Here is a 13,152-nt window from a genome sequence, read left to right on the forward strand (position 1 = left end):
GCAGAACTTCTAACAACTGTAAGATATGCCCAATAATTAAATATAACTTTTTCCTCAAGTAATGCTGCTAGTTCAACTCTATGATGATTGGAAATTACTTCAAGAGTTCTCAGGTTAGAAATGGAAAATTATCTGGGATTACCCTCCAAAGACAAAAGACTTATCCCTAAGGAATTTTATCAAGTTGCCAAGGTGTTTTGATTTCTTTAAGACTTTGCTCCTTTTCATTTGTTTTAGCATAGCCTTTCCACACTGACACACTCAAAACTGTACTCTTGAAGCACACAGCTTCTGAGACTTGCTTTTACCTCAAATTAATCTGGTTCTTTGTCTGATGCTGGGACAATGTAATTAGGTTCTGCCCTTTGCTTGCGAGAGGTAGTGAAGTCAGAGTTTATGCCTAACTTTAAAGCTCTGCAAGGTAAGGAATAAATCATGTACTAGCTTCCAGAGTATCATGCCAGTTTACAGTGCTACATCAACTGCTGTATTCACAAAGTCCTTGTCCAGTAGTTTATTAAGATGACTGATACAGCATTTTTTGTGTTCAAGTTCTTTTAGCATCTCTAGTCAGCTGGTAAATGTTATTTTCTCAGATAGCCCAACTGAGGGAAAAAGAGGCTGTGTTATAGTAAGTGTATTTGGAAATCACAGAGAAATACCTTGTCAATCTCTTTATTCATAGGTTAAAATGTAATGCCATACAGTTCTTAACAATTACTGACTGAAAAAATTATCTGCATAAAACAGAAGCAAAACTGAAGGAGTCTAATTAAAAAAGCCATCTTGCTTCAACTCTTGAAACGATTACATACAGAATAATATACATATTTACATTACAAGTATATTATATAAATATAATATATATGTAATCTTGTAACCACAATAAATATCAAGAAGGTCTTTTTTTAGGCACACAGCATAGAAAAAAATGCAGAATCTGCACAATCCTTAAGATTCTTGGAGTGACTCACTCTAACATTGTTTTCACACTGAAAAAGCAAATATTTTACACAAAATATACAGCCACAGTTTATGCAGTCCCCAGTGAACAGGGAATCTTTCCTCACCTTTCTGTAAGTCTACTCCTTGATTTTCTAGTACTATTGCTCTATACAGCTATTACATAAGAAAATAGTTTGCAGGTTTGTTTTTTACTCAGCTAATAGCCTAAGTAATTATCAGTGCTAACAAAATAAGTACAGCATATCTACATAAGGTATATACAAGTGTTTACACAAACACGGGTTTGGTGAACTACTTCTGAGCTCACTTTTAATACTGGGGAGTTAACTTGAAAGCAGGAAAAAAAGGATTTTCAGTTATATTACCTCAGAAATACTTTATCATTAGAGTGAGACCCGGACTTCAGACATAGCAATTTTTAAATTTAGAAATTAATTAAAAAATGAAACTCTTGGCTGTGCTGGCAGATGTAGGCTGCCATTGATTTTGAATGTGTTCCCTTCAGTGCAAATGAAAATCCAGAAGATTAATCCAAAGGGAGTTTTTTCAACCTGTACGTACAGTCATGACATTTTAATGACTGTCACTATGGAGCACCTGAGATCGCACCCTAGTAAGTCAAGCTGACCACTTCTCATAGGAGAGGCATGATCAGTGAGAGCGGAGAAACAAACACTGTGTTTTTTCTGCAGTTACAAATCAGACTCTGGCATATCAGGCATATCTGCCATCAGGTACCCAATACCGTAACGTCCATTTGGAGCAGTGTCCAGAGTTGGTGATCCAGTCTGTTTTCGATATATGTTTTTGCCAAAATTTGGAGACGGCACTTCACTTGGACTCTTCCCATGAATCAGACTTGTATTATCTCCCTCCAGATTAACAGGTTCCTTTATTATCCGGCCTCTTTTGTAGGATACAGATGCCAAACTCCCAGAGCTGTCATCGATAAGGTTGCAACGGCGCACCATGAAGACTATTGGGACTGGCAGTACGGCCAACACCATCAGAGATATACAGACAATCATTCCCCATGTTGGATAGCTGTGGAACTCTTCCATAGCCTGAGCAACCCAAGAGAAAAACCATTAATACATCTTTACTTCAAAAAGAGCAAACCTGCAGTCTTCACCAAGGCCTGCAGTTTTCAAACACATACCCATCTTTCTGTCACCTTGCACCCACAATGTGGGCACCATTACCGATCTCAAATTTGAACAGTCATGGAGATGTAGGATTGCTATCCTTCTGACAGTGAGTAGGACCAAAACACTGTCGCACATTTTCCGAGATGCTCACAACACTCCATCGGAACCCAAATCAAGATTTTCACATTAGGCTGTCTGCTACATTTGACTGTAGTTGTTCCCTGATTCTTTAAAGGATGTTCAGAACAGACAAGTGTGCAGTAGTATCTAACTGTGCCTGGAAAAAAGTGCTGTTCTGTAGGCTAGTAGCTGGTCTGGAGGGACTGTCTCAGATCATCCTGTGGAATTGTTCCACTTTGTATAAACTTCATGTAAACTATAACACATTTACTGGGGCAGTGACTGCACCCCACACCTCTACTGCATCCATGAATCACTGGCTAACAGACTTAGTTTGTCTAATTTTACACATGGAAAGGAATGGTATGTTTAGTATTCTAATGTATTTCTCTTCCTAATTTTTGAGGGCAAGAATCAAACGTAACAAGAGCATTTTTCTGAGAATCCCAGGGAAGTAGTAGTGATTCTCTGGTTAGAGGCAGGCATTGACCTATAGTAAAGCCAACCTCTTGTATTTACACTTCACCCATCTTTGCTGCAATTTCCCCTCCCTGCTAATTCAGACAATTGTCCATTCAGAAGAGTCCCCAAGATCCATTTCTCTGACATTTTACTCTCCCTATATTTTGTATGACAAGCCTGTAGAAACAGCTGAGGGCTGATAAGCCTACAAACTAGCACAACTCTTAGGAGCTACCTTGACTGAATGTCTTTTTTGAGCCAATGTGCAGCACTGACTCTGCTGTTCACACAGACAAGTTTTTTTACAAATCAAACATTCTTATCAGAGACAGGTTTTAATGCAGCTGTTACCTACATGTGATATGTGTTCCCAAAGGGGAAAATTCATGACATGGCTAAATCTCAGTATTTAATTTCACATAAAAAGCTGATGTGAAGTCTGAAATGATTTATTCAGTGTTATCACCCGACTATTTTCTGCAGTGAAGTAAGATTTAATGGAAGTGAACAACCTCTCCCAACCTTAAGAATTTCTTCAACATATATCAAAAACCTACAAGTCACAATGAGCATGAAGGTTCGTGTCAAACAGTTGTATTTTAGAGCAGAACTACTCTAAAATTAAAAAGTGGTTGGTTTTATATTAATGTTACTTGAAATAAAAACAACCACGTCATTATTTATACTGATTTTGAGTTTGTAATTGCAAATTTTTTTGTCTTTTCATGTATTTCTGAAATACGTCAGATATGATCATTATGGTGGTGATGGCATCTGTTATATACATACCGTATCTTCAATCCAAGCATTGTATCCAGGAGGACTTAATCCCATTTGGACAATGCTAGCTACCAGCAAACATAACAATACTAAAGGTGAAACATACTTCCACATGTAGTAATAATACTGGCTTGGAGAAAACCCAAGCATATCTTTCAGATCCTCCATAAATCTGTGAAGGGAATAAAAGGTTATTGTTAGTGCACACACTGAGATTTCAAGTACTATAATTGATACATAGCACCTAATTTGAGAGAACAGACAGAATGAAAAAATGCAGGTATAGAAATGGCTGCAACTTAAGATTACTTGATAGGCTGAAAACTAGAGCTTGTATTAGTAGTTCAGGACAGATGAACAGAAGGAATCACTACACAGTGCAGTGACTTAGTAAACTGCTTGCTGGACCGTGCTGGAAAGATACTTAAACTCACCTTTCTTCTTATAAGATTCTTTTTTACATCTTATATTGTCTGCTGGGTTGTTTACTAAGGCATGTGTCATTCCTTTTGAGGACATATACAACCAGCACATCTTACAGATTCTGCAAAATTAATTTTGAACCCACATGTGTGCTGCAGTGTAAAAAATAACTTTATGCATAAGCTATGTTTTGCATCATATAGTTGCTGAAATAAAGCTTTGTGAAGTTTTAAATCTGCCTCCTTATGCCTCAAAATTACAAGTTACAAAATGAACGAAACTCCTATTTTTGTACTCTTGACGAAGGAGTACATGGTTCCAGAGCCAGTAGGAAAAGAGAGAATATTTTTAGAATTAATTCTTTTGGAGTGATGCACAAGCACTTATTCTGTTTTAACTCCCTTGTGGTCCCACTCCCTTTTGAAATGTGCATCTCAAAAAAGCTCTTACAGCAATAAATATGTTTTCAAAGCAGTTACACATGTGAAGCTACTGTCATATAAAGTCTCAAGAAAATTTTTGAACTGCATAGTTTAGGGTATTTTATCCTTTGTTTACACTGCAGTGAAACACATCGTTAAAAAGAAGCTGAATCTACAAATGGATTGTGCCCTCTATGGATAGCCTTTTCTTTCTGGGATCTCCAGTTGAACATAAAACTATTATTTTCACTTTCAAAGTCTCTCATCATCTCCATCCTATTTATCCTCTTTTAAAAGCTACCAAAGCTCCTTTAGCACCGATTCCAGCATAGCAGATTTTCCTTCTTGGCTACAGGGTATTCACATGTTGTCTTTTTTCTATCCTTTGGCTGCAATCCCTTTGGATGCAATTCCTCTCCCCCCCATCTGATCATAGACAATATAGTAAGACATATATATGGATCTTCATCTATGAGGAGGACCCCTTGGTGCTATCACAGCCAATGACAACCTCAAGTTGTTGATTCTGGCATTTTTTGCAAGCAAGAATGCTAGGGTCCTGAAGAAGGATATTCTGGAGAAAAATATGTATCAGAAGAAATATTAGGACTACTCCAGAAGGAGGTTCAGGTGACCATTATGAATGAGAAATTGGGCTGTTAACTTTTCCCTATAACCTGTCAGAACCTCTTTTGAAAACATGAAGCAACCGCACTCCAATTCAGAAGGAAAGTATTACCATATTTTAGCTACGCCTAAACACCAGCTTCCTCACAAGTAAGTTGCTGACTTTTGGCATGTCTACCTCCCTTCACAGTGGAACTCTACCTGACTGGACATTATCAACCTGATAACCAGGTCATCTGTTTTATTTTTTGTTTGCATGTGTAAAAACATCTACATGGTGGTGTTTTCATGTATAATCCTATAATTGATCACATAGACGTGTGGCCCGAGTGGGAATTCTCCCTTAATAAGTAGACCAGGCACTACTTGCGTAGACCAGAAACAATGTCTGGAAACAATAAAATTAAATTTAATCTTATTATAGTTTTATTTCATTATGGCAAGGGACTGGCTGATTACTTGGATGGAACAAGTGAAAAGTCAAATAAAAAAACCACCCATTCTATGTCACCCTTTGTACATGCAAAGGAATCACAGATGTTTAAATTACTTCAACATGCCAGTATAGCATACTCTGTTTTATCTGTGGATGCAATGAGTTATTTTTTTTATACAAAATCTCCTATTCCTTAAGTGTGGCACACATTGATCTTGCTTAGTGAACACATTCTGGTAATTTCATTCATAAGATGTAAAAAAAAAAAATCAGAGGGACTTGATTGTCTTTTCTCTTCAGCCATCACTGATAGAAGGTCACCTAACTTCACTGTCGACCGTGCTGCTTCCAAGTAAATTTTGACCCTGTTCTTTGCTATCATTTCCTCTATTTCCTCTCTCACAACTAATGCAAAGAACAATTAATTGCTACAACACCCCAAACTAAATCTAGTTCATAAACCAAAACTTTCTTATTGTTACTACCATTAGTTTGCTTTGTTCCTTTCTCAGGCTGCCTGGAATACTGCAGATCTGTTCAGAATACTCATCCTCAACTACGGCTTAGACCATGGTTATTACTTCCTGAAATCTTTCTCTCGCTGTCTTATTTCAATAAAAATATGTCTCATACTTGCATATCCAGCCTCCTTTCTAACTCTAATTTCACGTCTTTTACTGCATGCTCCTCTCTTTGGATCCGTTGCAATCGCTCCTTGGGTTTCACTACACTGTCCTGATGCAGTATATCTTGCTCCAAACCTGTTCTTAAAAACAGACAAGATTCGTGTCCAGATTGACTCACTTTCTACTTACTTGTATTTATGTGTACATTGCAAATACTTAGGGCAATATAACTAATACAGTAATAATTACTGTAATGAATACCGTTAATATGGACAGGGAGATACATTTCCTTCACTTACTTGTCTATTCCATAAATTCGGGTGACTGCAATATTCTCCAAAATGACCACAATAAGCAGGGGCAGAGTAGCTGAGTAGTCATCAAACATCGTCACAAAATAATTTCCAGAGCGCTGCACAAAGATCAGGCCAATAAAAAATGCTACCAAGCAGCAGATGACTGGAATAAAGAACAGAAATGTGAGCTGTAATTATAACAAAGTTCCCTAGACAAAGAGGAAATAAAGAGAGTTCAAAATAGCAAAGATCTGCTTTAGCACATTATTTCATATAAACAAAGTTGACAACATTTTACTTTTTAGGGGGTCTCAATTTTAAGATTAGAAATCCCCCTATTCCCTACATAACAGAAAAGTTATAAAATTATAATTACTGGAATTGCCATATTACAGGAGTCCTGATTAAGCAGCAGAGATTAATCAAGTGACTATTTCTCACTAAACTTTTAACTTGACATGAATGCAAGGCTGAAATAAACAGAACTGGTAACCTAAACATCATACATCATGTTACTTGGTCACTAGATCACTTTTTGGAATTTAGATGTGAAAAGAAGCAAAGTTTCAGACTAAGAGTCTAAAAAATATAAAAGCTGACTAGACTTCCCCTAAAAGATCATTCACAGCATGCAGCTCCATTAGGATCTGACTAAATGTATTAGTGCACTAAGCAACAACATTTCTACCCCTTCTTTTGTTTAGGGACAACCTGAAATATACTTCTTGAATGCTTGATCCTGCATAATGAATCTCAATACAATTTTTTCCCTACTAAATTCATTGAGAATAGGACTAAATGCCCAAGTAGCCATAAAATAAGTCAAATATCAATAAATTGTTAAATCAATTCTATGTTGAGCACCAGTAAGACTGATTCTCCCACTTAAAGTGCCTCCCCCCACCCCAGGAACTTAGGCTAATGATACACCTAAGCAGTCCAAAATTAGGCAAAATGAATCTGAGCCAAAATATAAAATATCCTTACAGAATATACCCATTGCATAAATCCCAGATAATAAATTAGTATTGATTATAGTAGTGAAAGGAAGACAACGACACTTTTAAAAATACTGTGGTAGAAGACCAATCACTTTTTTCAACCTTGTAGGAACTATTGTTGTAATGACTTTCAGAGAATAGAAGTCTATAGAATTAAAGAGATCATTACAAATTGATGTGAATTCCTAATGCAAGATAACAAACCCAAAAGAACACAGATGAAATCTCCTTGACCCAAGTCTCGTTTTTCACACTGAGTTTTATTACTAACCCTGAGAAAAGAATTAGACCACCAGAACGGTGTGTATGTGAATTTAGAAATCCTTGCTATTCTTATGTTCTCCCATTGTATCTTACCATCACACCCCAAAAACATGCAACTTTAGTTGTAAACTAACGCTCTGGTAGGTATGCCCATAACTCAGCACATACACATGCAGACTCCTACTTGGAAATACTTGAACGCAAAATAACTTTAAGCATATGAGTTGGTTTCCTTGAACTCAAGACAGACTGAACCGGAACCATAGTGCAAAAAGTTGCAAATATGCTCATCACTTCTGTAAAAATTGAAGATTTGTAGGCTTTAAGCACAAACTCCAGTGCAGGCATAATCCTTCTTAAATCCCACCGATACTGCATGAAGTATAACCCCAGCATTTCAATTTTATAAGTTAATTATAAAAACACCACATCAAGTTGTAATCCTTTTGAGTACAACTGAGTTTAGCAAAAATCATGCATGCATACCACTCAAAAAAACTACAAGAGAAAGGCAGTTCCTGAATATTCCTTTATCTTAATAGGGTTTTTTGTCAATTTCAGTTAACAGGGAATTACTGTAAAATGCTCCATTACTACAGAAGTAATGACTATATTATCATAGTACTTGCATATATACTTAGGAAGAACAGCTAATTTCTAAATGTCACAGTGGTTATTCAGTAAGTATTTAAGAGCTGATTAAAAACAAACTCAGAAAATCCAAACAAGTGCTCAATAGGTTAGGACTTCTGAACAATCAGTTGATTTATCTTTATGAAGAATTTTATTCTTCGAGCTAGCAAAGAAAAAAAATACATGTTTTCTGTTAAATACTACTTCTTACCCAAGTAAGTCAAGAAAGGCAGTCAGGAAAATGCAGTGCCCTGCTGCATCACAGGGTAAACTCTTAAAAAATATATTTTTATTTCCTTCATAGAGTTAGATAATGCTAAAACAGCTTACTATATTTTTTTATTTTCTATCCCGCCTGTCACAGGTATAGATACAAAATCTGAATTTGTGCATAACACATCAAGTTCCTTGAAGCTGTCCTGAGGATTTTCAGAAACCTAACTTTCACACTTCATGCTGATGTTCTATCTCAAAAAGAGAAATTGCTACAAGATCATCAGAGCTACATGAACAGGCTATACTTCAAATAACTTTGGGCATTTAAATAAAATAAAAGAGACATCTTGTTTAACACCCTTTCCACATTCAACTGGGAAAAATATGTTCTTCCAGAGAGTAACCTACTGACTTTTAACATAGGAACATTTAATTGTAAATTAAGATTTCATTTGGCCTACTTAGGAATAATTTGTAGTAATTTGCAATGTATTTTCATTCCTTCATTTCCCTTTGTTTCCCCAATGAGTGACACAGGCTGGAAAGGAAAGTATTCTGGAAGAACTCAGGACTGACCATACAGTAACCTGTCACAAAAATCCTCCATTAAAATTTAATTTCTAGGATGTTCCTGCTCTTGTAACATTCAGGAAAAGGTTTTACTTGCAGAAGTTAATGTCCCTGTGCATGGAACTACAATCTGAAATACGTTGATTTACTGCTCTGTAAAATGTCAGCACTGAAAACTTTCATGTCAAAAAAACAAGACTTCATGCTCTCAAAAAAAAAAAAAAAAAAAAAAAAAAAAAATTAGCTTACTGCTCTAGTGAGGAAAGAAAGTTTGTGCCACTCACCAGTAAGAATTTCCTTCCTGACTTTGAAGGTATCAACAATGGGTGTGATGATACCTTCAATGGTTCCAAACATACTTCCAAGTCCCAAATTTACCAACATGAGGAAGAACATGACTGACCAGAAGGGAGAAGCAGGGAAGTGGGTCATTGCTTCTGTAAAGGCAATAAAAGCTAAACCAGTTCCTTGAACCGCCTGTCAGTGAGAAAAAATCCACATTATTATTCATGGACAGTACTTTTTTTGTAGTGTGACAGTCTGACTTTGTGTTCATGCAATGTCATTGATTACATCTTGAAGGCAGAGTGGGAAGCAGCTAATATGTGATTCTTCCAAGCCTGCAAACTTAATTAATACTATTTACTGAAATACTGGCTGAGAATCTGTAAGTTGATTGATATTAACACCACACTTCTTTCATAGTCATAGAATACCAGATTGGAAGGTACCTCAAGGATCATCTGGTCCAACCTTTTTTGGCAAGCCAAATCTTAAAAGGGTCCAGTGTTGGGGAATCCAGCACTTCCCTTCAGAGATTATTCCAATGGCTGATTGTTCTCATTGTGAAAAATTTTCCTCTTGTGCCCAGTCAGAACTTTCTCCCTTTCATTGATAATTTTGCATGAGATCTATTATACACGACTGCTACAAAATACACTCTGTTTTCTCCAGTAAGTATATAGAGGACTTCCATTTCTATACCTATTGTTTCAAATTTAAATGGCAGGAATAGTACAGAAACTTTTAATGTCTAAGTTACCGGTTTGACATTTTAGTTTCAGATGCTGGTGCAACTATATAAAAGTCAGTATTTAAAACTGGGAGTCCCTCTGAAAAAAGCTAGAAAAATGTCTTTTTTTTTACAGATCTAGCTTACTGTAAAGATTTCAAAACAGGATGATATTCATTAAATAATTATCTAATAAGTAAAGAATAACTTTCTTACTTTCTAGTGAAGTAGTATTTATATTTAATAATTGTATCGTAACATTGGAAGACATCATAGTTTGAGACGTTGAATAGGTACACCTCTGTTTAGTCTTTGGAAAACTCCTCATGCTCAACTCTTCTAAAAAACAGAACTTTAAAAACTTACCACCTCCTGAGGAGAGCAATATAATGATCAAGATGTATTATAGATCAGTGAAGACTGTATGAAGACATCAGACCCAAAAGTCCTCAGGTGAGCTGGAATGCAACCCTGCACAGAACCATGTTTTCATATGGATCTCTATAGGTGCACTGCTCATAGGTAGACTGTACTGATACTCTGTGTAAGTATACTTCACAGTTTATTTCAGGCTTACAAATATTCATCCGTTCATAACCATTGTATTTAAGACTTACTTATTACTCTCACCTTGTTAAGTTCATCTTCAATTTGACAAGATTTCAGACCGAGAGAATCAAACTCTTCTTCTTTAACTTTCTGAATAATGTCATAAACTAAATTGTAATCTTCTGCTGTAATGCTTGAGAAATTGATATGATGTGGGATCATATCCTGGCTCAGATTGCCTATTTTCAAAAGTTTTAAAATCTTCTCTGAATTTCTGTAAAACACAATAAAACAGAGAAATCAAACTCCGTGATCTGTGTTAATTCATAAATGAAATATACCATAAAAATAATAATAATAAAAAAAAGAAATGGATATTCATACTGGATAACACATTTTTCATTTATGATATTTGCTTTGAAGCCCAGAACTGCAAACACCACCAAAGTTGCCAGCACAGAAGTGAAAAAATTGATGAAGGACACCAGTACAGCATCAAAATGGCAGTTGTTGTCTCTCTTGTTGTAGCTTGAAAAGGCAATGACTCCACCAAATCCAAGCCCTAAGGCAAAGAACACCTGAGTAGCAGCTTCTCTCCAGACCTTGGGCTCCAGCATAATTTCAAGCTGTTTGAAATTAGATATAATATATGTCAGCTATAAAATGCATTTCTATTATATGAAAAGACAACAGAAAAAAAAAAAACAGGAATAAAACCGACATCATAAAATGCTAATTCTCCACTACAAATGTATTTTCATTATGATAAAATGATAGCTGAATGTGACACCTAAAGTTGAGCAAACTTATGGCCAGAATTGCTATTTATTTTACGATATAATCCTTAAAGAGAAACATGCTATACAGTATGTTCCCAACAGTGAGACACTACTGGAGCTATATGATAATGAGAAATAAGAGAGGACACCTTTTTTTTTTTTTTTTTTTTTTTTTTTTTTTTTTTTTTTTTTTTACAGTATTTACTGTCTCTTTTTTTACAGTGTATGTACTGACGTCATTAGAATTAAGATGTATTTGGGGACGATCAATCCTCTTGTAAATGCAGTAAGTATGTTAAAAGTTGCTTTGTTGTTACTCTTCAAAATAAAAAGTGAACATGAGATACACATGCTTATATGGAATTCTATTACATGCAAATATGTAAAGCAAAACGCAACACATGAAATAAACTCTGGCCACCACAGTCTGTATAGTCCACGAGTCAAATCTCCCTTAAGCCAGGTGCCCTGAACTTACCCTAAGATAAATGGGTCATGTATCTGAGGGACAACTAAGCCTTTTATCAAAAAATTGAACTGTATTGCTCATTCAGATGACCATATTTCAAGAAATTTCTTTGTTACAAAGTTATGAGTCATTATCTGTCTACCTCAGGTTTTTCTAGATACTGAATCATAAAAAAGTAGTACATGTGTAATTTAAACATTAGATTTTCTCAAGTTGATTCAGGGCCTCCATTCATTTGACAGTAAAAGACCTTACACCTGTGCATGTGATTTTTTTTTTTTTTTTTTAAACCCTAGGCTTATTGAAAACAGTAAAACTAGCAAGCATCAGCACAGATGTCAGCATCATTAGACTGACCGTCTCACTCTGAGGAAAAAAAAAAATCTGCTATTGTTATGAAAAAATTTTTGAAAAATTTTCCAGTTCCCCATAAAGGTATATTTGTTATAGATAGGTAGCAGATACCTTCTTTATTCATTTATATATAGCTAAAATACAATATATTGGGGGGGGAGGTATTTATGACAATAAACTTGTTCCTGACTTACAATTTTTGTTGTAATTACAATGCACAAGTAGCTATTGCCCATATCACATGGTCATGCTAGAGCTTCTCCACTAGAGTGAGCTCAAGGAACAGTCTTAATTTGACCAAATCTGTAAATGCTTCAAGTATCAAAACACTTCTCGCTTTCTGCAATATATCATTTGGTATCAAAGGTAGTATGTTCTCAGATACACCTTGACTAGAATTTCAAAATAAACTTGTAATTGATTTGCTATTATAACATATTTTCTGTGAAATTTTGGGGGCTCTGTATTTAAGCTTTACACAGTCCTACAGTTTCATTGCAGTAGTTGACTTGAGCAGGCTTTTCATATACCTTTCTTTAGATTTTTCATTAAGATTATTATTTAGAATTTCTGCTTTGTTCATCAACCATGCCAAACAGAGAAATTCTTCCCTTCTTCATTAACCCTGAGCTCTCACACCTGCACTGATGTGTGCCAGTTCTCTGCTGTGCTGACACAGCTCTTCTGTGGGAATGTGTTGTGATCATCCCTGGTCAAAATATGGTCGTTTGCTGAACTTAGAGGCTGAAAAGATGTTTCGCCCTCTCCTCTCATGTCTGTGTACCTGGATAATTTTCAACCTAGATCAGTTCAGCAAACCTTTTTACAGTCTGCCTACCCAAATAAACTGTTAGCACAATAGAGCAAATGGAAACAACAACAGGTGGGGGAGTCTGAATTCCTTCAGGTAGTTTCACACGAACCTACAGTCCAAATCAGTGCTTAAGTACAGAAACAATCAGAGATCATAATGAAAATACTTTTGAAGGTTTATATTCA

General features: G+C 35.8%; 1 protein-coding gene across 3 annotated transcripts in view; it reads right to left on the bottom strand.

The window, feature by feature from the left end:
• Nucleotides 1–841: 841 nt before the first annotated feature.
• SLC6A15 (solute carrier family 6 member 15) overlaps nucleotides 842–13,152 on the bottom strand; it is a 38,236-nt gene continuing 25,925 nt past the window's right edge. For all 3 annotated transcript variants that reach the window (XM_049792380.1, XM_049792381.1, XM_049792379.1), the window contains exons 7-12: nucleotides 10,936–11,177; nucleotides 10,633–10,825; nucleotides 9,275–9,467; nucleotides 6,310–6,469; nucleotides 3,486–3,648; nucleotides 842–2,030 (exon numbers count right to left, since the gene is read on the bottom strand). In XM_049792380.1, coding sequence (XP_049648337.1) covers nucleotides 1,659–2,030; nucleotides 3,486–3,648; nucleotides 6,310–6,469; nucleotides 9,275–9,467; nucleotides 10,633–10,825; nucleotides 10,936–11,177 — 1,323 coding nt within the window. In that variant the 3' untranslated portion in view covers nucleotides 842–1,658. The remainder of the gene's footprint in view (nucleotides 2,031–3,485; nucleotides 3,649–6,309; nucleotides 6,470–9,274; nucleotides 9,468–10,632; nucleotides 10,826–10,935; nucleotides 11,178–13,152) is intronic.

The sequence above is a fragment of the Accipiter gentilis genome, chromosome 34 (assembly GCF_929443795.1).
Source record: "Accipiter gentilis chromosome 34, bAccGen1.1, whole genome shotgun sequence".
Lineage (NCBI taxonomy): Eukaryota > Metazoa > Chordata > Aves > Accipitriformes > Accipitridae > Astur > Astur gentilis.